Source organism: Aedes albopictus, chromosome 1 (assembly GCF_035046485.1).
Source record: "Aedes albopictus strain Foshan chromosome 1, AalbF5, whole genome shotgun sequence".
In the NCBI taxonomy this organism is placed as follows: domain Eukaryota; kingdom Metazoa; phylum Arthropoda; class Insecta; order Diptera; family Culicidae; genus Aedes; species Aedes albopictus.
In genome coordinates, this window is record NC_085136.1 from 317458328 (window position 1) to 317483523 (window position 25196).

At 40.1% G+C, this 25196-nt stretch overlaps 1 protein-coding gene across 2 annotated transcripts in view; it reads right to left on the bottom strand.

Moving 5' to 3' along the window:
• Window positions 1-1226: 1226 nt before the first annotated feature.
• The window catches only part of LOC109423629 (zinc metalloproteinase-disintegrin-like EoMP06), a 36722-nt gene continuing 12752 nt past the window's right edge, over window positions 1227-25196 (bottom strand). Inside the window, exons 3-5 of one of the 2 annotated variants that reach the window (XM_062847191.1) lie at window positions 3661-4048; window positions 3406-3604; window positions 1227-3349 (exon numbers count right to left, since the gene is read on the bottom strand). In XM_062847191.1, coding sequence (XP_062703175.1) covers window positions 1472-3349; window positions 3406-3604; window positions 3661-4048 — 2465 coding nt within the window. In that variant the 3' untranslated portion in view covers window positions 1227-1471. The remainder of the gene's footprint in view (window positions 3350-3405; window positions 3605-3660; window positions 4049-25196) is intronic. The other variant, XM_062847192.1, reaches the window with a different exon arrangement.

The following is a 25196-nucleotide window of genomic DNA, read 5'->3' on the forward strand; positions in this document are numbered from 1 at the left end:
CGTTCCTTTGCCTCTGCGGAAACCGAATTGAGTATCTGAAAGAAGGCCGATGGAGAATCATCTTCTCGAGCAGCTTCCGTAAGCACGACAACATCGCAACAGGACGGTACGAGTTATGATCCGATTCGGGCTTCCCAGGCTTTTGAATGGCAATATAACCCTCCCTCGTATCCACGCGGGAGCTCGTTCTAAAACCAAGGAAAGGTCATCGTCAACTACAAGTGAGTATCAAGCGAGATGAATCTGGTAATGTGGACCGGTCGTCAAGAACTATTCACGGAAGAGCTACGACTACAATGAAACTAAAACGAACGCACTAATCCTTCAGCAGATACCAATCCCCCTCAAGAATCCACTGGAGTCAACAAAAGCGCATTCTCCGCTACTTGCAAGGAACAGTACACCATGTTCTGATTTTTTTAAGGAATCAAGAAGCGAAGCCACTTGTGGAATACGCAGATGCTAACTAGGGTGGACGGATCGCCGCCGGAATCATCTTCCAAGTTTTCAGCGGGACTGTTTCCTGGATGACCTAAAAACAAAGCACAGTCGTTTCAGAAGATGCAGAGCATTCTGAATGACTTTCAGACACTGGAACATCCCGTAGTTCTGTATGTGACTAGTCGTGTGTCTGCAGAAGACGCGAATCCGCAAAATAATTAAACAGAAATACAGAATAACACATCGTTGCAGGAGCAAATTAGTTTGTGAGAAGTTATTAAACCGGTTTCATCGATGGCCGATCGATAACTAACTGGATATTCACCGTACGAAAATCCTTTAGAAATTTGATGACTACCAAGTTCAATGATTCCAGCGTGGCGTGCAACAGTATCGACAGGGCAAACCATGGAAATTCAAGTACGAGATGGACTAAAACGGATCTGGTATAACTATTAGGATAATCTCGCGCTCAGTATCATACGGGCGTATCTACAATGATCGATTTCTCTTCATCGATTATCTCTTCGGTTAATAACTTTGCCTTAAAATCATTTTTGGTTGCTTTTGTTGTTTTAGATGCTAGTCCTAGTCGTCCTTCACTGAAATGCACCGAGAGATCATCCGAGTATCGGTCGTATTTTCCGGAATAATCCGAAGAGAAAATCGACGAAGAGAAATCGATCATTGTAGATACGCCTGTATGATACTAAACGCGAGATATGTAGTATGTAGCGATACACATAAAGCCAAAGGATTTCGGTCATATAACGCATTACCCAGAGTTTACCTTTGAGCTGCTCGCAGCTCCAATGTTTCGAATGGATGACTAGAACTTTATTTCCTTCAAACGTGCAGTTACGATGCTTACAATTACCTCTAAGTAGTAGCTAGAAAATAACGCTAGTATCAAAAAGCTGTATAATCCCTAAAATGTTTTATGAAACACGCAGACCTACACATACGAGCGCACATCGATCTATATGGTTTGGTATTACATTCCGACTGAGTACATAGTACAAAATGAGATTCACGAATATCGAGTATTACTGCTTCCGCCGGATGATCCGTGCCGCCGTCGTTCGTACGAACTCCGATGCACGGAAGACGACGGCTGCCGCGGTAACCGCCGTGGACTGGCCGGAGGTGGCAGAGGTGCCATGACATGCGTCACGTAGCCTACCGAGGGCTGAGCCAGCGATCGTACCGAGACGGTGCTGTTCTTGGCCGGAGATTGGAGGCCACTGTTGTCACCAAATGGCTGCTGCTGGTGGTGTTTCAGTCTTGCGATTGGGGTAAACTGCGGTCCGTCGATGTTCCGAGTGGAAGAACACAGTTTGGGGGCGGAGATTTCGCGCACTATGGCGGAATTGGTGGAGGGAGTTGAGATGAGTTTGTGTTTACTGCGGGAGGATGTGGGGAATGTGTTGATTTTTAGGGGAGTTTGGCAGCGATCTGTGTGGCAGAAGATGCGGATTATGTAGATTGCGAAAAGAAGGAGTATGACGAAGGTCGCTACGGAGAGTGATATGACTAGTAGGGAGTAGGAGGGATTGGAAGCTGGACCACTGTCAATGGATCCACCGTTTCCGGAAAATTCGCAGAATGGAGGAGCGTAGCCCGGGTTGCAATGGCAGTTTCCTTCGCTGTTACAGACGCCATGATTGTGGCAGTTGTGAGGGCATAGTTGTCCTATTCTATTAGAGTTAAGGCTGTCGATGTCCCAGCACTGTTGTTGGTAGCACATTTTGTTTTGACCACAAGGAGCTCCATCTGGGACTAATGATGGTTCTTTAGCATTACCTAGATCTATGAAAGCGGCGTGGCAAGGGACGACCTTGCGTCCGTTCAGAGTACTGGCGATGTGCTCTTCGGTGAATACTCGCAGTCCAAATTCTAGACGATTTTCGTTTAGCTGATGGCAGAAAAGCAGTCCACATTGAACATCCTCCTCGGCGCACTTTTTCCAGCTATGATTTTCCCGATCGTATCCACAGTTAGCATACTTTGTACCGTTGACGTTCCTTGCGTAGCAGTTTACATCAGCTGCCTTGCCAGACGGACCCCACAGCAAACGGCACTGATCGTCGCGTGTTTTACAGTCTCCATCAATGCAATACGCTTGACCACCAGCGCAAACCACTGTATTCCTTTTGTGAACGTCCCTTGGACAGTGTTCAGACCCACCCGTGCAGTACTCTGGCAGATCGCACTCTCCATGAGCCATTCGGCAAACACTTGCGGCCTCCTTAAGTTGACATGTTTTTAGATTACAGCACTCGCCTGTAGCGCATACAGCTCCTTCCTTAAACCGACAAAGCTTTGCATCACAGCATTGATTATCACAGACGTCCTCCAATCCACAGTCACATTCTTCGCCTTCATCTACAAACCCGTTGCCACAGCTCATCGAATACACCACTTCTGGTCGATCCTTCAAGCAGTGGTTCAACCCTCTGTTGAACGCCAGCGTCAACTGTTCCACACTACAGCTACTCCAGTGCTTCAGCGACCGTCCCGTTACGGTTGCCGACATGATACACTCCTTGTCCTCGCACTTACACTCTTCGCCCACGTCATGTTCCATGTTGAAGCTGTGGCCCATTTCGTGGGCCAACGTCCCTGCCTGGATGCCGATGTTGTCGGTGTGGATCACGATGACCGCTCCGGAGTTGTTGCTGGTACACATTCCACCGAGCTTAGCCTTTCCGATGACGTGGTCTTGGAAGTTGACTGCCGTCAGCAGTTGGGCGTGATCGTTAGGATGCGAACGGAGCAGTTCCTTCCGACGATACTGGAGGAAGTTATTCAGGGTGTCATCGGCACGGTCGGAGACGTGAATGTGGTCGTGCTGGTCCCACACGACCACTCCTGTCAGGGCGATAAAGATGTTCAGTTGGTTGAAGAGCTACGGAGAAGAAGGTATTAGGGTTGATCATAGATCGAGATTCAGAAATGGGTTACCATGTTGACGTGGTTGACGACATCCGTGCAATATCGATGGATAGTCCAGATGTCAGCATTGAAGTGTCTGTAGAGGGAATTGTCTACCACCAGAACTAACTCAACGAACCGTGAATAGCGGTTCGCGTTGTACGGACCAGCCAGCCGTGGACGATGGTGACTTCGTTTTACTCGATTACTATGCGAGCTTGCGTAGATTCTGTAATGAAATCACGGGTTAGTTCCATATCAATACACAAGACATAAACAACAAACCTTTCCAAAAAATGTGCTCCCGAAACCTCATCGTAGTCGATGTAGTAAGTCTCATCCTGGTCATAAACGGTTCCACGAACCTTTCCCTCGCACGTGGACAACGCTACCTGACTTCGCGGGCTACCGTGGACCCTGCCCTGGTAGTAGCACTCGTCATTAAAATACTCCACTATCGATTCGTTTCCATTGCCCTGCCGTTCTACGAAGGTCTGGCTCGGTAAGCTCCTCCGTAGATCGATTCGAACCGTCAAGGCGCCATCGGACGCCGTCGTCAAGTTGTAGGTCAGTACAGCAGTGTCGCTGCCGAATCGCGTGTACTCCACATTCGGCACAATCGAAATACGGTCATTGCCATTGACCGCCAAAGGTCCATTCTGCTGCCATACTGCTGTAATGGGAGAGAGGGAAAGCAATCAAAGCAAGCTGGGTTAGAATGGTTAGAACAACGACAATGTTTCATGACGGGCGGAGAGACAAAGAAAAGGACTTGATAACGATGCGGAGATGCTAATTTGCCTCATATAGAATAGCGACGTGCCTTGGAGCAAACAAGTGGTGCCAGTCGTCAATATTGACAATAAAAAATCATTTGCTAGAAACTTTGAGTGCTGCGTGCTGTTTGCCCGAAGCTGTCTGTTGCGGCGGGAGACAACGGAGACAACACGCTTTGTTGTCTATGCCAAACTCTGATTTTAACAACTTCGGAACGAGATGAACTTTTATGACTCGCCTTGTCTGTTTGATTGCTAATGCATTTCAATTTCATTGCTTATTTATAAAGGAGAGCACGTAGCGTATCGCACGCGGCGTATCTACTCTTTCTCTTCAAACGAAACATCTACAGAAACGCTCTTCTCGTGTCGTGGTTTTCTTACTAAAGACGGATCGCTCTTACTAGCCTTTTGTGAATTGGCTGGGATTTCTCATTACTCACGTTTAGAGCAACAACCAAATGCTCTTTGCATCTGCTTCTCAACGCCAAGAGCGTGCAATAGTAGGCGAGGGTGTGTACAAGCCAAACTACGGCACACTACAAGCATGGCTGGTAGCCATGGCGACCGCAAAAGCCGCCGTCTACTGTGTCGACTGTCGACTATATCAGCTGTTTAGAACAACTGCTTGATAGAGGATGATTAAAAACGATTGATAAACTTGAAAGCTTATGAATTCAATTAGAGAAATAATCCTAGTCCCATGAGCTCAGTAGCTGCTCTGAATGAAAAAAAAAATACTCAACTTGTGGTTTTCAGATTTTGTTTTTAGATGTGGGATGAAACATGGAAATTCAAGGGAATTGGCACAGCTCATGTGCTTCCATTGGCAGCGCATGTGGGGGATATTTTGAGTCCGGTTCGATGATGCGTGCGGTAGGTACTAGTGGCAGGCAGGTGGCGTGAATCACACACCGTGAAGGAGGCTCGAAGTCGGTGAAGCTGCCGCCGGATTGCAGTGCTACCGTTACCGTTTTTAAACTCATTTGCAAGATGGGTTTGCTTTTATTTTTTTTTAGTAATAACCGTTTGCACGCATGAAACGAGAGTAGTTGCGGTTAGTTGAATATTTTTGTTCTTCACCATAGTGCTGACATGGCTGACTGGCTGACATTGACTGACAGATATCAAGTGGAAAGACTTGAAAGGGTTATGGTCGGGAAATTGAGTCGTTTGGTAAGTGATAGGAGAAGATGTAAATGAACCGAAGATAATATAGGAACATAATTTGAAATACACTTATGCGATAAGATGGCTCAATGCTAATGTTTTAGAGGTGTAGACTTTTTTGTGACTTGTAAGGAATTTTGATGATTTTTGCTATCATTTATTCCGAGATACAAATGGAGACACTTGGTTATTGGTGCTTTAATGGCATGTCCCTTATTTATCTCTCGACGACGAATGGCTTTTGCCATACCAACGAGATGTTTCTTTCCCGTGGTCTTGTGGACACCAAAATGAGCTCAAATAATAATCAGAAACCAGTTAAGTTACCACTCAATGGTAGTGGTGAGGTTAATCCCTTCGAGTGGGTGGAGTGGGTTCGAAGTGGGTTTAACCCACTAGCTAGTAGCTATGTCTTGTCATGAAAGGAGAGCAGAGACAGGTGGAGGTTACTATGCTAGCATGCCGGGAGGAGTTGTTGAGACTTCTTAAGTCAACGCCCAAGTAACATTTTAAGTTTTGTTCGGCTCTACAAGAGATTTTCATGACCAATTTTATAAAACTTGCAATAAAACTGAATCATACATCAAAACCTCTTCATAACCTCTTTAAGAGCATCTTCCGGCTAAGTGGACCACTCTCGGAGAGGTTTTGAAAATCGCATTAAGAGTAGCAATAAACTCGTTTTAAAACCTAGTTGAAAATGTTCCCTTCTCGTTTGTTGTTGTTTTTTTTTCAACAAAAACTATGACAGCTCAAGATGCAGAGAACACATAACATAAGTGGAACTCCATAGTCAGAGCGAAGGAAAAAGTTGTATGCTTTTCCAGCACGCGAAACTGTTATATCTTTTATAAAAGGCGTCGAGCTGTCATTTATTTTGGTAAACAAAAAACATCTGATCCAACCAGTATTCCAGTTTTGGCAAAGAATTCAGGAACGAAGATTGGCTTTCAAGGGCAAAACAAAACATACTGTTACCCATCTTTGTTTCGGTAGCGCAACTACCGAACTGATGATGTTTACCTTTTTTACATACCTATCAACATAATCTGTTGGCGGAATTATTTTATTTTTCCTACTTACAACCCACATCCGACAATTTTTTTAAGTGGGAATGGTAGAACTTTCAATTCCCTCGGTCGCACGTACATTAGTTTTGCATTTTGTTCCACCATTTCCGTGAAAAATGAGATCCGGCTTGTGCAAGTGAGGAGTTGAGGTTAGAATTGTAGGTTATTCTAGGTTAAATTTGCTATCCACTTCGCCTGAACGATTTTCAGACCCAGAAATATCGTACTTCTTATTAGTTTTCACTGCCGTAAAAATACTGTTATGCTCAGAATAAACAGTTATACCTTCGGATCACACTCATTTACTCATAAATCTCAATCTGACTGCAAAAGTAATGAATTTCTTTTCGATGTTTTGAAACCCCGAACGAATTTGACATTGCTTTCGGGAAACATCATCACGACGACGACAACACTCCCAAGCGGTCGAATCGTCGTTTTGGGGGCGAATTGGCATTTGAGATATGCGCAAAACTAGCTGCTGGAAATCCACTTATTCGTTTTATCAAAAATTCATTGAAATCATCGAAATAGCACATTCACGTTTCATATATCGATCTCCCTTTATATTTAAAGCTAGAAAACAAATGTTTGACTTGAGTTTACAAAGTTTTATCACAATTTATGCCCTATTTTAGATCTCCTCGTGCTGCCAGTCTAGATCTATGAGGTCTTTGTTTTACTTCACAGCAATGAAAAATGGTATACATGCTGAAAAATTGTATGGCAATAATGTTATAACGCATTTGACATTTCGATGCCCTGTATACCAGCGTATGAACTCGGAAAGGCATCAACTTTTTGAGCCAGAGTTCCACTTGTGTTATGTGCAGAGAAGCTTCTGCGATGGCACGTAAAGTTCAGGAGGATACATCATTCGTAAGTAGAAAGCGATAATTTCAAAATAATATTTCAGTAGTTATTGTGCTGGTAGGCTTATGCGCATTCGAATTTACCGTGAACATTGGGGTTGCAGAATCATAAAATTAATGCGCTTCGAAAATAGTGAATATTATCATCTTGGAATGAAATAAATCAATTTGTGAATAGAGTAAAACTATCGCGAATTACAAGAAAACTCAGCAGAGAGAGTTTATTTATGTGAGCATGTTACGAAAATGGTGGCAAACTATCAATTTATTGCTTATTTCCATTCACGTAAGCTAATTATTCAATATGGCGACGACCATAATCAGCGAAAATAAAACGAAAGCAAGTTTACTTTTATGATGACCGCAATAAACCTAGCAGTGTCGTAGTTTCTGCTTTTCCACCAACAGATGTCGTTACTAATCGAACGGATCGCCATCTGTTGAGAGTTTTAACAGTTTTATTGTGGTAATAATGATTGCCAGAAGGTTTACATATCGCCAAGTTTTGTTTACTCTTAAAATATGTCTTTATGAATATCTTCAAGTATACTATAAAACATGTTAACAATAGTTTTCATAAAAGCAGCCATAAAACTGTGAGTTTTAATTATTGCTGTAATAAAACCTTAATAAAAATCAAACAAAACCAATCTGCAATGGAATTGTTACTTGGGCGATGACGAGCAAGCAAAACTTGTGGCAACTGCGGCAGCAGCAGACACAATGCAATTGAACGAGCCAAAGTCTACCCAGACTGCGACTTATACATTCGCGGGTAGTCCGAAGGGTACACCTGACGCTATTGCTTACGACAAGCAGTTACTGAAGCGTGCGAGGCAGGTTGTTAATGCTGAGAGTGAAGGGCAGTTATTGCCGACAAGTCGGATCATGCTCAGGGGACCCAGAAAACTGGGAATGGTGGGCCTGAAAAGGTTGACTCGTCTCGGATCGAAGGGAGTCTGGAGTCGCGATTATGTGTAGGTTCTCAGACACCACGGATTAGGGCGTGCCAGAGGAGGATAGCCCCAGGATCCTAGTGAACAGGCAGAAGAAGCAAAAGAAAAAGCGCAGAAAAACCAAGCCAAGGAAAGGCAGAAGGACAGGGGCCAAGCACTAGAAGGTTGACGCTCTGCCCCAGTAATCATGACAAACGAGTCTAATTACTCAGAAGTCTTGATGGCGATGAGGAGTGATGCCAAAGTCGTGGATCTTCGAGCTGACATACTCGTACATGGGAAATGATGCTCGAGCTCAAGCACTATAAAACCCGCATGGGCGCCGCCTACGGATTTGTAGCGGAAGAGGTCCTTTATTAGGATGCCGAGGTGAGATCTGTGACAGCGGAAGCGACTCTATAGGTCAAGAACCTGGACAAGATCATGGACGCGGAAGACGAGCTGGGACTGAAAATTCATGATGTTTGTTAGGTCGCACACCAGAACATGGCTCAGGTCGGTAGTGGTCATATCCCTAGGGGTATGACATCTAGGCCGAAACATGGACAAGTGGTTCCACACAGAAAGATTTTCCTTGTAATGACCACTTACAAGCTGACGCTGAAAACTCATGAAGTTTAATAGAATGCTAAAGTGGAGGTCACATCCTTACCTCCTTTATTTAATCGCCTCCACTTTGATATCCTATTCAACAGCTTTTTTTTTGTTGGTTTTTAATTGGTTTTTCTCGGTGATGTTGAATGTCATTTAAAAACCATTTAACGTTTCAACCTACTTTTTTATTTTGTCGGTCATCATCAGAAACTATTATAAACACATGAGAAAAAAAAATCACAAATTACAAACATTCTCATGTGTTTATAATAGTTTCTGATGATGACCGAAAAAATAAAAAAGTAGGTTGAAACGTTAAATGGTTTTTAAATGACATTCAACATCACCGAGAAAAAAAACCAATTAAAACCAACAAATAAAGTAAACGGTGATCAAAACCAATGAAAGACCTATTCAACAGCATATGCGATCGTGTGTTGGCTAAGTCCCATGCCCGGAACATCACCAAGCGGTAAAATGGTAGTCCTTGTCTTGGCCACTAACGAGCTGAGGCTGGAATCTCATGAAGTTCGATAGGTCGCACGCCAGGGTTTGTTCTGGGACTTCTTAAAAAACACATTTTAAGACTACTTCAGAAATTCCTAGATTCCTTCAAAATTACTTCCGAAATTTCTCGACAAATTAATTCTGAGATTCCTTCAGGAATACTTTCTAGAATTACCTCAACAATTTATCTTGAGATTGCTCCAGGAATTTTATCCGTGGTTTTTCCACAAATTTATTTTAGAATCCCTCTAGGATTTCCTTCTGCAATTCTCTAGGCTCTAGGGAGCTTCATCTGAGATACTTTTTGGGGTTGCTTTTGGGGTTCTTTCAGAAATTCCCTCTGGGATCCTTGCTGAGATTTTGAAAAGGTTCCTCCTGAGATTCCTCCACGAACTCCTTTCCGGATCTCTTCTGGGACTTCAAGGGATTACTTCCAGGATTTTTAAATGAGTTTCGGAAATCCTCCCAAGATTTTCGTTCATTCTTTTAAGCCTGGAGCACATAGCGTCCATTCCGTCGAGGTTTGCGTTTTTTTGACAGTTTTCCCATGGGAAATGTGTCAAGCTACTGTCACGCACACGCAAACGTATACATTGTGTGTGTGTTACTTTAATAGTTAGGTATTTTGGATTGTCTTCAGAAGGTTAGTTGGGCTTCCAAAAAGTATTCCTGGAAAATATTCCCGGAAAATCCAGCAATTTCAACCGGGATCTCTGTCAGAGTGCTTTCGGGGATGGATTCAGGAATTAATTCCGAGATTCCTGCAGAAACTCTCCAAAATTACGTCAGTTATTCTTTCCAGGAATTCCATGCGACACACATCTTTAGGGTGCAACAAACTGCCCATTGTAAAAAGGCAGTTTGTTACAAGTTGGCATATTTGATTAAAAGCAGCAGTTGAATGTTTTTGAGTGTCCAAATTTACTTTGGTCAATCAATTAGCATTGAATCGATTTGGCCTAGATCCACTCGCCACTGCGAGCATAACAAGCCACATATAGACATGACATTGAATACTTTTCAAGTTCAAGGGGAGAAACTGTGCATACACCATATGCGACAATATTTATAAACACTCTTCCTCTAGAACGATCACCGATAGTTTGGCGTTTAGCTGAGAGTTGTTTATGTTTGGAGAAATATCGATCGGACGCGCGATCAAAACGCAATGCGTGTTGCAAGCGACAGTCCGTCTTGGGTTTTCTTTTTGTTCTTCCATTTAGAACAGATTACCTCTTACGGAACGTGGCCTATGTATCGATGGATAAAGACAGGAATCTATCTACTGATTCATTTGAGGCATAGGTTTAGCCACTCGTTCAAGGCGCGAACCTGGGGTAAGGAACAATCGGTCCGACTGTGATTATGAGTATTCGTGCTACAGAGGTTCTCGAACGAATTTGAGTACGAGACATTTTCTTCATATATTTGAGTACGAATCAGTCAATTGGGAAACATCATTTACATCACGGATTAGATCTTATCCCCACCACTTTGTATTAATAGTGTTTGGGTCCAAACTTATTTTATTTGTAGTGGAATTTTATTTATGGGTAGGGGTTGCAAATATGGACTAGAATACCCCACCATATTTCACGGATAAATATTCCGAAGTTGAACGAATATGAACCCGATCTCTCCCTTCCATTCATCACGGATAAATATTCCGAAGTTTAACGAATACAGATCCGATCTCTCCCTTCCATTTGTCACGGATAAATATTCCGAAGTTGAACCGATCTCTCCCCACCACTATTTGAGGATATTTTGTAGGACTCGTATCCCGATCAAGACCGATCGTGGATCCGATCTCTCCCTTCCATTCGTCACTAATAAATATTCCGAAGCTTTACGTTCGTGGATCCGATCTCTCCCTTCCATTTATCATGGATAAATATTCCGAAGTTGAACGAATACAGATCCGATCTCTCCCTTCCATTCGTCACGGATAAATATTCCGAAGTTGAACCGATCTCTCCCCACCATTGTTTTAGGGATCCGAATTATCCCGATCCAGAACGAAAGCTTTCTTTCGTCATGGATAATTATCCCGGATGTGGTCGAATTGAAATTAGAAAGGCCCCTTTTTGGGTCGGACTTCATAAGGATGGTTTTCCTTCAAATTATATAATGATGGGTTCGATTTTAATGGGAATATAAGTGATATAGAATGATGCTTAACTTTTGAGTATGGAAAAAACTATTGGGTTGAATCACAGAGAACAGACATCCAGACTAGAACAAATTTCATTCGGAAATTTGTGTAAGGATTTGAATCTTTACTTGAGTAAGGTTGCAAACCAATACACGATGACAACACTAACGCCACCAAACACCATATTGCCACAGTCAGTGGTGAATTGAAACATTTCAAGTGGTGAATTAAATTAGTATGGGAAATTAACCGATTGCAGCGCCACGCTATTGCCACTTGTGTTGCCGATTTCAAACGGCCGTTAAATTCCTTACACAGTTTCGGAACCGGACTTGGATGTCTGTTCTCTGTGGTTGAATATATTACGTCGGTCACCGTTCGACTTTGTGTTTTTTTCTGCTCGTCGAAATTTGCTTTATTTGTCATAAAAATCGCAACGAAAAATCTTCCAAAGCAGTTTGTTGAAAGTGCATTCATCGACAATTAGTTTGATCATTACAAGAACTCTAAATTGATAACCGTTCTGTGAATAAAACTGTAATAAAACTGTGCATCGAACTAATCATGAATTGCGAAAAATGCCATCACAACGTCGCAAGGCAAGAGCAACTCTATTGTAATGGCTTGTGTAAACGGCTTTATCACGCTGCTTGTGTCGGGCTGAACAATGAAGAGCTTGCCGCTGTATCACCACCAAAGAGGAATAGTTTTTGGTTGTGCGACGATTGTTTTCCCCAATTTCTTCAGTGGAGAGAGAGTCACAAGGAACCAACCGAGCAATGCCGCCCGGTGTGCAGTTCAAAATGTGTGTTGCAACATGACGTAGATGAATTGAAATCTAAGGTCGAAGAAATTATGTCCGTTCTTGCTTCGAATGCTACATGCTCTTCGGGTTCGGATACTTCTTCAGCTATACGACATTCAACTCCTCGTTCATCGCCGCAACTGGAAACGATCCCCAATCGTGTAATGCCACTTGTGCCTGATGTTACCAATCTTATACGATCACAACAGACAACCTCTTCTTCAAATGCTCTTGATGAGAGTTTTGCCCTATTATATACTGACGAACATTGACGCGTGCGTATCAGAGGAAGATGTTCAACGGATGGTTTCTCGATGTTTGGGTGGCTGCGACAACGAATGTAAACATGTACGGAAGCTTGTTCCGCGATGGGTGGATTATGATAATTTAGATTACATATCATTTAAAGTTGTATTAAGCAATAGATTGAAGCCTTCCGCTATGAGATCGTCTACTTGGCCAAAAAATGTTAAGTTTCGAGAATTCGTAAGACAACAATGTACTTGGAAGCCCGATATTGTGTAGATTTTTTGTACTATATGTAAATGTATGAACAGTGATTTAAAATGCTTATGTTGCTAAAGTGATTATGTATCTCTGTTTCTTGTAGTTTATATGGTGTGATAATACGAATTATGTATCTCTGTTTTTTGTAGTTTGTTTATGTCTTCAGTATTTTTGATATCTTGGTTTAAGTATATTCAATAAGACTAAATAATGTCAGTTGAATTAATATAATAAATAAATATATTTTTGGTGTTGAGGAACGAGTTGGGTTCCAATAGAATCGAAGTTTCATTAGATTTGAATATTTGTTTTTAACTCGCCATGAAAAATCAAAGTTTATCCCGAGCTCACGATTTTTTCTAGGCGCAGGGACTGAAACGCATGTCAGTTCGGAGGGAAAATTTTGGAATGCGATTGGTCAGATGAACCGTTTGAATTCATGTGATCAACCAAAAGGGGAAATTTGATAAATTTGATTGGACAAATGAATCTTTCTGATTCATGAAGACACCAAATGGGGAAACAGCAAAAACGAAAAAGGATATATGCACATCTCCTTCTATCTCAGGAACATCAGGATTCTATTCTGATTCCAGAGTGGGGATGATTGAAAATGTAGTGCATATGTATTGTAATGAGAGTTGATGTGTAGGTTGAATTCTTAGGCTATAAAAACTGCTGCTGGACCCTTGATCGAGGAGGTCAGTGAAGAAATTGTGAGTGAAGTGGAGCAAAGCAAGTAAGGAGTCAGCCAGGACAAGTTTTTGTGTGGAGTGAGTTAGTGAGTGAGTAAGTGAAGTGAAGCAAAGTAAGTAGTGCTGGAGTTAGCAGAACAGTAGAGCAGTGTAGGGTGCGAAGTAGTGTGTTTGTGAATTCCAACTAGAAAATTGTATTCTCCTGAAACTGACATCGCTTCACGGTTAGAGCTAAGTGTAAAAAAATAATATTAAAAGATAACCTAATCATTTTTTCAGCACACAATATCACATCCAAAAAGTATATTAAATATTTCAGTACAATCGCTTGAGTTTGGGGCGGTTGCAAGGGATTCTTTCTGAGATCTTTCCAGCAATCCTACAAGAACTTATTTCAGTATTCCACCAAAAACTTCTCTGGGATTTCCCCAGTATTCGTTCGGGAACTTATTCCGGGATTCCTTCGGAAATTCCTTCAGGAATTCCTCCGGGAATTTCTTCTGAACAAAATTGTTTCGGGAATTTCTTCCGGAGCTCTGTTGTGGATTCTTCCGGGAACTTCTTCTGGGATTCCTTTGTGAATTCTTTCCTAGAAGGAGTGATCCTTGAAGTATCCCGGAATTAATTTCTAGAGGTATTCACGGAAGAATCTCAGGAAAAATCCCCCAAGTTTTTCCTGGAGGAATGCTGGCAAATTGTTTTGAAGGAATCCTAGACGAAACCTCTTTAGGAATCTAAAAAAAACTCCTGGAATAATCCCAGAGGGAACGTCTGAAGGAACCCCCGGAAGATTCTCATCAAGAGCTTGCACAAGATCAATCCCAGAATCCCAGAAAGAAACTTCTGGAACAAATTTGTGGAAAAACCGTAAAAAATCTCTTGGAGGCATCGTGGATGAAATTTTTGTGGAATCCCAAAATCCTCTTCTCCAGGGGTGCAACCGTGCCGTCATCAAATCGTAAATCAGCAGGTATTCCACATCGGATACATGCAGAAGTCCATTATATGTTCGAAAATTACTTCGACGAAAGCATAACGCAGTAAGTCTGGTCGCTTTGTCGCATGTGTCAAAAGATGCTTTCTCGTACTGGCTGCTTTCGTTTTTTTTTTATTAGAGAGACTTTACCTCTGAGGCATTCGTCTCTGAGTGCTTTCGTATTATAGATTAGATATGCCGCGAAACTGTTCAGGACAAATGATGCAACCTCACCAGCACATGACGTTATTGTAACGGGTGGCCACTAAATAACGGGAATGCTTTTAGCAGCTGATTAAAAACAATAGAAGCGTCCATAGAGTAAACATTTTTTAGACAAAACCATCGTCTATCTATCCACAAAGTCAGCGTATTTTTTATTTTGTGTCAACTTATTCTGTTCTGCAGAAAACGACATTGAAACAGGAAGCACTACCAAAACGCCTTGGACGGCTCTACTGATTGCTCAAAACAACCGTAAAAAAAGTTAATAGTAAACCATTATAAAACTAGAACCCGCCCGGTTTTGAATGAATACCACATTTCGGCATCCCAAGAAACAGATCCTGAAGGAAATAGAGGAAAACTAGCAAAACCAATAATCATGATATCATTTCACATAATAAAATCTTCTTTTGTGACATGGGCTGGATAAATCAATAGAATGCCTTGTTAAATAACAAATATTTACATCAAATCACATTTACACATTGAACAACATGTAAATGGTTCGTTATAAAAAAAATAGCACAAAAAAAGTTCAACAATGAACCGCAGTGCACAAATTACATCGACACGTTTTGGTGATACAGAAAAATAACATTTTTTGGAAATTTCTATAAATGTCATTTACGGGAAAAGGCTACAACCAAAGCAAAAAAAAACAAGTCAGTATTCCCATTTTTTCTTATTACTGTTTGAGTGTGTAGATGCTAAAGGTAGCTGAGAAACCATTTATTTTGACCAACGATTTCACAGACGCAGAAAATGCGTGAAAGTAAACTCTGAAAAGTCGTACAAAGCAGTTGCTCCAACATCACTGCAAAAAAATACTGTACAAATTACTACGTTCAACTTTCTTAAATTTTATATTTTCCATGGACGTACATTGTTAAACCTTTATGATAGTTAAATTCAGATTGCCATTTTTAAAGATCATATATTTTTAAGAGCACATTCAAAGCATTCCCGTTATTTAGTGACCACCCGTTATAAAGTTACTCTGAGACTTGCAGGATTCCCCCATAAATTTCTCCTAGACTGTGATATTCTATCGAAAAATCGTACACTTACTTACTTTCAGTCCTGGGCACCCACGGTGGTACAGAGGGCCGAATTGAAAGATTTCCATCCTGGGCGATCTATTGATGAAGACCTGCAGTCGTTGAGTGTTCTTCACTGATACCCACCAGGTTTCACTGGAAAATTCGTACACGAATTCTGTAAATTGCTACAGGATTTCCTTTGTGCATTTCTTCTTGGATTTCTTTGTGAATTTCTCATGGCTTTCAGCTGGGAAAATTTTCAGGGATTTCTTGGGATATGCTTCCAGAGGACACTTCTAGAATTTATCCGGGGATTTCTTCGGGGATTCCTCTAGTTATTCCTTCAAAAAATAATCCGCCAAATGGTTTCCTCGATTCCTTCAGGGATTCTGTTGAGAATTCATTTAGGGATTCTCTCGGAAATGTCTTCCGGGATTCCTTTCAAGGATACCACCAAAAAAATTCAAGCGAACCCCTCTAAAATCTCTGATTGTTATGAATATTCGTCCACAAAAAATCCTTTAATGATTTCTATGGGAATTCTTCCAGAAATTACAACGAAAATTTCTTCAACGTTAGTTTTTCATATAATTAAGTGGAATTAAAAGGAACAGTATTAAACCCGATTTTCTTTTTACTTTCTTCAGAGATTCGTGCAGATATTTTTTTGGCAATTTTTGCAACGTTTATTTCGCAAATTCTTCAAAAATTGCTCCATAGATTGTGTTAGGAATACTTTAAAAAATTACTGTTTGAAAAACTCAAATTGTACTAAACGAAAAAAACAACAACTAATGTCTCGAAAAAAAACATGTTTCGGAATGTTCTGACCTTTAATAAGTCAGAAGTACAACCAATATGAATAACATCGATTTTTTTGGCTTAATTAACGAGATTTTTAACCCGGGACTAATTTATCCCGGAACCCACGCTTTACTACCCTTTCAAAATAAGAACTCACATTTTGTGAGTTTGTCGGGAGTGGGATTCAATCCCAGGTCCTTGGCGTGATAATCAAGTGTTCTAACCATCACACCAGGTCCGCTCCTCAAAATATAGGGGATGGCCAAAATGTTTGGGATAGGCAACTTTTTTTCTCTCACAAAAAAGTTCAACATGCTATAACTTTTCATAGAGTGCATCGAAAAATCTCAAAATTTGACTGTTTGTCAACCTGTTATATGTGCATCATTGGTACAAATTTGGGCTCGATTGATTAATCTTTCGCAAAGTTAGAACCGTTCGGGTAAAACACTATTTTTAAGACAACTCATTTTTGAGCTGTCATCTCTCGGAAACCAGTGAACCGAATTAAATGAAATTTTGAACGTACACTAACAATATACAAATGCTTCACAAACTATTAAAACATAGATACTTTTTGAACGTTGAAAAAAGTTATCATGGATAGGCACTTTTTGGATTTTTCTCGAAAAAATGTAATTTTTTTACATCACTGTCAATAAATTTTAGTGTTGATGTCCAAAGATTTTCCACTTCTGTTCTCAAATTATCTTTAATCAGATATATTGAAGCCAATTTAGCTTAAAGGAAGAACACATTTAGTAATTTTTGTGTGGTATTGTAAATTTGACTAATTTTCCTCTATATGGGATAAAATTTCAACCCGGTATAACTTAATTTGTCGTAAAAAAATAATACATTTTATAACGTGTTATTAAGTATCAATACAATGTTGATAAACGTTAAAAAATTCACTCAATTCGGTTCACTGGTTTCCGAGATATGACAGCTCAAAAATGAGTTGTCTAAAAAATAGTGTTTTAACCGAACGGTTCTAACTTCGTGAAAAACTATTCAATCGAGCCCAAATTTGTATAAATGATGCACTTATAACAGGTTGTTAAACAGTCAAAATTTGGGATTTTTTTATGCACTCTATGGAAAGTTATAGCATGTTGAATTTTTTTGTAGGAGAAAAAAGCTGCCTATCCCAAACATTTTGGCCACCCCCTGTATATAACAATGATGTTTTGCTCCAAGTTTTGAACAAGACACTCCCATTTCCTTACTCTAAAATTCTAAAAGCAATGGTACTAACGCAATAGAACAGTTTGGCTAAAAAAATAGTATATTTTCGTGGAGCGGACCTGGTGTGATGGTTAGAACACTTGACTATCACGCCGAGGATCTGGGATCGAATCCCACTACTCGCAAAATGTGAGTTCTTCCTTAGGAAGGGAAGTAAACCGTGGGTCCCGAGATGAACTACCCGAGCAGAAGGGAATACCAACAGCATTATAAAATGTGTTATTTTGGCAAAATAAATGAATAACGCAGAGTTATTTTTATGTTATTAACATAACATACCATGTTATAAACTTGTCTGTCATAAGCAGCAAAATATCAAAAATCATTACAAAAACATGTTTCTGGAAGACCAGTTAAATAACAGGTTTTGTTTGTTTTTTTTTTTTTTTTCTGTAGGGTAACTTATCACTGCGACCAATTTTCTGATATTTTGTGATACACCACCCGCTTTAATCTATGTAACTACATATCAAGGCGATAGGTCACTATGAGCAGAGACCCTCAGCGCATGATCGTCGGATGTTTCCCCGCAGGGAAGAATGTGTCGTATAAAATTAATTACTTTACAAGGCTGTAAGTACCATATTTCAGAGGGCTGTAGGAATCCCTTATCAAAATATCTTACTCTTGTAGTAAAGAGTGTAACACAGTCACATAATAAATGTGCAGAGGTTTCAGATTCCTCATCGCAAAATCGACAAGTATCATCTTCAACTTTTCTCATTATTTTCTTGTGATAATTGGTAAGACAGTGTCCTGTTATTAGTCCTGTATATGTGCACAGGTCTTTTTTGGACAGTGAAAGAAGCTTGTTTGTAATTGATACATTTGGAGTAATGAACTTTTTAGATTGTCGTGCACCTTGGGTTTTAAACAGGTTTTGTTAGTTTCATAACAACTCCATAACAGTGAATTTATACAGCCATTTTAGAGAAAAAAATTCTGTTGGTTCCATTTTGAAAATAAAAAGTAATGAATACCCATGACTTAGGCCATAACCCACTATAACTCATAAGCCAGTCATTCAAAGAGAATGGCACGCTTTAAGTCTTCCTGGCCCAAACGGCCTTGAAATAATTTCCAAAATTAATTTTGTTTATGAGTTATGAAGGATCCATGGTTGTTCACTTTTAAATTTCCAAAATAGAACCAACAGAAATTATACATTTTTTTTCCACTGAAATAGATCGAACTAAATATAAATAAAAATTACAAGCTTAACCGATTTATAGACACCGAAGATATGGCTCATAGACTCCAAACATGGCTTTTTGTATGGAAATCAGCAAATGTTAACTTTTTTATTTCTTTTGCTGTAAATCTCGCATGGTGTAGTTGTGATTCTAAAACTTTATTGTTGTGCTACTGATTATCAAATAATGGTGCACTCTCAGTAATACGATAATAACAGAACTTGTTCTACAACAAAACATCTTATTAAAATGGTATTTAATGAAAATAGCAGGATCATAACAAAATCAGATTGCCCAACAAAACTTGTTATGGAAAAGTTATGCCTCAATAAGTTAATAATAACAAACCAAGATATGAAAATAGGTTTTGTGATTCAGTTGTTAGTATTTTGATATTCTCCTCTACTCGGGTAGAGGGCTAATAATCCTGTTAATACAGATTAAAAAAGTATATTTTCCAAATGAGAAAATGGATATATTTAACATGATGATCTGGGACCAATAGAAATCTTCTTCAAGACCACTAAAACATTTTAAAGCTTCAGTCTATGCGCTTGGTCTTAAGCATATTGAATTTAACTATAAGTAAAACTTGATAGTAACATACTGTTTTTGCATGAAAAATCATGTTTTTCACGTAAGTCGGACGATTTTGAAAGAAATTGCAAAGCAAAGCAAAGCAAAGATAACCGTACACGCTAACGCCGCTCAACACTAAAGTGCATAATTTCCAGGCTACACCAAAAATGTGTAACCCTTGCACATTCACAAAATCAGCTCCTGTGTTCGCAAAATCGTTAAATTCGCAAAAATTTTTGTACAGGAATCTAGCTAGGTTTACTAGTGACCTTGGAAAACAAAAAAATGTCGACATTTCGCATCTAGACGAGTGTACGAACTGTTTTTGAGAATGTGTAACTGTAACACACTTTTGTGTGGTCTGGAAATTATGCACTTATGAGTAGGGCTTACACATTTTAGTGCTGAGCGGTTTTGCTGTGTACACATCGTAGTTGCTACTCCGTGATTGACCAGAATTGAAGTTGCACAGAGTTCCAATGAATAATGCTTGGGACTAGCTACACACTCTCAATGTGCACAAATCGAGAGTTCAATATTTTTAAGTCAATAACGGCGCCGGCCACGTCCTTACGGTCATCGGGAAAGGGGAAGGAATGTTAGTTCGACAACCGTTGTTTCTAAAAACCGTGAAATCCACAGCATCCTCACAGTTGTCTCGGGAAGGAGTATTTGTTAGTAGGGTAGAGTAAGGTGTGGATCTTGGAGCCACCGCTGGTAGGTGGTATGATCCACTAGTTATATGAACATACACGACAGGGTCTTCATCCCGATTATGATTTATTTGGTCGCGATAGTAAAGGTAATGCACATACGTCAACGATCGTTCTACACAGTAAAATCACTCAGCACCAAAATGTGTAAGACCCACTCACAAATGCACAACCCCCATGCCACTCACAAAATGTGTAAGAGATACACATTCACAAAATCTGCTCCTGCGTCCACAAAATCGTTAAAGTTACATATTTTTTGTATAGCAATCTAGCTAGGTTTACTAGTGACCTTGGCGAACCAAAAAATATAGCCATCTCGCATCTAGAATAGTGTACGAGCAGATTTTGTGAATGTGTAACTCTTACACACTCTATGAGTGGTATGGAAACTATGCATTTATGAGCAGGTCCCACAAACATCAGTGCTGAGCAGTTTTAGCGTGTATATTAAACGCGTCACCGCATTGATCGTTTACACTACCGTGAAAACCGACTTTCCCACGAAAGTTATGTGCGCTTCTGATTTTGCATTCAATATTCGCGTCCCCATCTTCCTATCGAGAAAACCGACCGACTCACGGAAATAGTCGCGCGTTTCCCACAATATTGAACTTAGAGTATACGGAGCATAAACTTTGAAGCTTCGATAGCTTTTTTCGAATTATGTATTTTACTAAGAGTAGTTCCATGTGATACCTGTGATCGACAGCCGTTGAGGTAATTAAGCCAATTATTTTAAATTTGCTCGATGATTGTTGTGAACTGCAATCACTTTCTTCTAACATTTTTATCGCTTCAATATTAGGCCTGCACCAGACCTACAAGATTAATTTGCAGATATAACAGACTCCAGGAGTCCTCATGAAAACGCATTGGCGAAATTACTCCAACTTCTTCTAGTATGTAAAGAAAAAAACGAACTCGGAATGATCCCACCCAGTTCCATGTCGTCGGATGACCGCAACCACTCCTTAACTCCTTCAATTTTCTGCAATACTGTTTGCTACCAAGTATGCATCCATTATTATCACTTCACGAGAAAGGAAAATGTGCAGTGCCGTGTCACTCCTCACTTATTCCTTTGAACAGGGCAGCGCGACCAAGATTTTCATCCCAACTGCCACAAATAAGCGTCACTTTTCGTTTTTTCCGCCGAACAATGCAACCCGATCGCGGTCCCCATCGCAGCTCTCCAAAGTCATGATTCCTTGAAAGAGCACAAACTAAAATGTCGAAAGACATTAATCTTGGTTAAAGAAAACATGGAACAGACTCCACTGCAATGTTAAAACAGTTTTCGCGCAATGATTTGAGTGCCGGACAATTTTGAGAGAAATTGCCTACATTTAGTCGTTTATTGCGGGTTCTTTTTTATTACATTGAACGCCTAAAAGTAGGCAATTTCTTTTAAAATCGTCTTTCTTTTGGTCGAGGTTCTGCTAAACCGAACCAAAGACCATTTTTTGAAAAATTGAGTTTTCTTAACCATTAAGTGAAGAAAATGATGATCTTCCTTCCATGTAAAAATCCAGTAATTCTGACAGCTCTTCGTGGAGTAAATTCAAAATTTCTGTTTGGCGGAGCATACAAAACATCATTTTGCATCCAACCAGAGTGAACTGTAAACCATTCGATAGAATCAGCGAAATATTTTAGTTTTGATCCAGGTGATGAACATTTCAAGTTCTCCTCATCGCCGTCTGATTTCTAACTTCTAGCCGACTCATAGAAACAATCTGTGAGAGAAATGAACACGTTATTAGAAATATGGGTGTGGGAGGAATCAATTATGTTTAGATGGCGCTGATTGCCATTTTTTCAAATCACATTCAGCCAGACCGAACCAAGTCCACAGCATTTAAGAATCAATTTATTCTCAACAATACAAAAACCAACTGGTTTTTAATACCAGCGTTATGTCGATACACCTCATACTGGTAATTTAACACAGGAGCCGTCATTGAACAACAAGCCTAATTAGATTAATGAAGCTTGAAAAAATCAAACACTTGGTTCGCTTTGGCTGATCGAAAAATGGCGTTTTCACGAAAACCATCCTTGAGAAGAATATTTAGAACTTGATTCAGACTTAACGACTGACTTTCAGCAAGGTAATATGACCTAGAGGTAACGCGCTTGGTTATCACTCAGATGATCCATGTTCGAATCTATTTCATATTTCTGAAAACTTTTTTGTACTTAGTGCACTTTGGCAGAACATTTTCATGGTTTTCTACGACCAGCATAAAGTTGAAGTACACAAATTGCTCCACATTCACAGGACCTCAAGGTATGCAAGGCCAAGGACATAATCACTCTTGCTCTATGCCTCCACATGCACCGCTTATGAAGAAAAACCATGGGTGGGAAAAGCTGAGCTGGGAGGGCTTCCGTCGTTCATATTTCAAACTATTTTGAGACCTTCGTGCTACCATACTATACGCGTCCTTTTTGATTCATGTAAAGGATTGTGAGTGATATCGATTTCAACTTGATAGACGATGAAAAATCGAGATTTTTTTCACTGTCCGACTGGTTTTACCTGAAACAAAAAAACACATTCAGCCAAACTGAACTATAAACCCTTTTCTAATGTTTTTGATTAGCCAGAGTGAACTGAGTGCAAAAAACCAAGAAATAAAATGTAATTATATCAATGATTCGAAATAATTTACATGTATTCTTAATTTCTGATGGTTAATGAAGGCTTGCAAGTTACATATGTGCGGAAAAGTTTCAAATAATCTCCGCTGTTGTTTATTTGTGAGTGGTTGAACTTTAACCTTAATTATTTCGGAATTATCTTTTTGGCGCTTAGTTCGGTTTAGCAGAACCCCGGCCTTTTGTGAAAAACGTGATTTTTCATACAAAACATAGTAGGTTAAAAATGTTGAAAATAATATCGTGAATATTTTACTGCCCGCAGACTCTGCTTGTTCAGTTCCGACCTGCATACAGTCAGTAAGGCCAAGAATCACTAATTTAGAAATTGAAATTTTGCAAGTTTTTCAGAATCTCCACGTTGTCATAGCAAAATGAATTTTATATGAAGAAGAAATGCATTCTTGTGGGAGTGGGATGCCTGGTTAGTGGTTATGTATGATGATAAATCATTTGATAGAAACAATTTCATTTTCTGATAATTCTGGTTTGGTATTTCAAATACCGCTACATAACAATGACCAAGACTTGAACAAAAAATCTCGTGGATTCAAAGCAATCATAGCTAGGGTGTAGGGCATGGATCCGATCTCGCTATACATACATATCCACATACTGCTGACTTAGTCTAGTGCTGGAAGCACGTTCCACTAACATAAAAAAACGGCGGCGGCGGTGGCTGCCGCCAGCAAGTTAGTTGTGCACTTCCTTTCGCGATAACACACAAAAAAGCGGAACAAGTCTGAGTCTGGACTGTGGCGGGTGGTGCACCGTCCGTCCGTTCGTATTACCGTATGTATCGTGTCTCGTATTCTAGCGTAGTCGTCGTCGTTAGAGCAGTGGAACCCGAGCGGATGATAGTTGTATGCGTATACTATACTTTAATAATAAAGTTAGTTCTCTTCGTCATGGGGGATTTTTAGAACCTGATGAACTCAGAGTTGGTCTCAAATCCTTCCCAACCAAATTGTATTATCTGACCAAAATTCAAGCAATTTGGCCGACTAAAACCCCTCATGACGAAGAGATCAAACCAGCCGATAATACCCATAGTCACCCTATATGAACCTAACATCGAAGTCCACTTTATTAAGAAGACTTGAAGCTCTACTCACTTTCCATAGGATTGACACGATGAAAAGTGTTTCACAACAATAAATTCCCCAATGTTATCTGTCACTAGAATGATGCAAAGAAGTAGCAAAAACGTGTTTCTACTGGAATATACCGTGTAGACTTTTAAGCTAGGTTTAGTAAGGACTGTAACGTTAATGTGTCTATGTGTTGCCAGTGTTGTAAACAAACGATAACCTTCATTAAAAGTTAAAGTTTTTCCTCAAGGGGAACAATGCGAGGGTTTACGGAAGAGTAGCGAAAATCGATTGTGACCAGGTACTGCAATGAAAAATGATAATCACTAAGAAAATTAGCAAAAGTTGAAGGTATTAGAGTTTTTGATGTTCAAAATGGTTTAAAACGATTTGGTATGCATAACATACTGAAAGACTCGCCCGGATGCGGCAGAAAACCAGGTGCATCCTCGTCAAATTTAGGCAGCAAAATTTGCAAAATCTTTGTGGTTATTACGTCCCTGTTATTTCCTTCCGCTCGGGAAGCGATTCGTTCGGAAGCTATAGTATATCGGATCGCTTTCACGCCTTACTTCTCGCCGGATAGGAATCGGAAACTGAATGACGCCGCGCCGGGAAGGTGTTAGCAGAGGATACGTGACTGGTCGGTGCAAATACGGATCGGTTAGAGCTCTCTTCTGTGTGCCTGCCAGACATTATTGGGATAGGATTGCACCAGCTACAGCTCTGTCTGGCTGGCTGGTTGGCTGACTGGGAAGATCATACATTCATTTATGCAAAGCGTTTCCTTTGCGATTATTTATGGAAGTGCGAGCTTCTTTTTCGTGCGATAAAATAATATCGCTGCATGGGTGGTGGATGTCAGTTATGAGTAAGCGTCCGGAGTTCAAATTGGTTTCCTCTTTCATACAAGCGGTATGGAGGCATGATACAATTGTATTGTAGTAGACCATTGAACCATTTTAAAACAAATTTTCGTTTTTTGTCAGTTTCGTCCTAACAAGCTTTTTTCAAGAGCCGTATTGCTCTATATTCACTTTTCCTCTTTTGAAAGAAATCAAGCATTCCTGTTTATACATATGTAGGTATACGGGATCGCCTTACTGGCACCGTACTCCGAAGCAACAGTTTCTTTAACTGTTCTTTCATCGTCATCCACTTTGTTCTTCGCATGGGGCCAA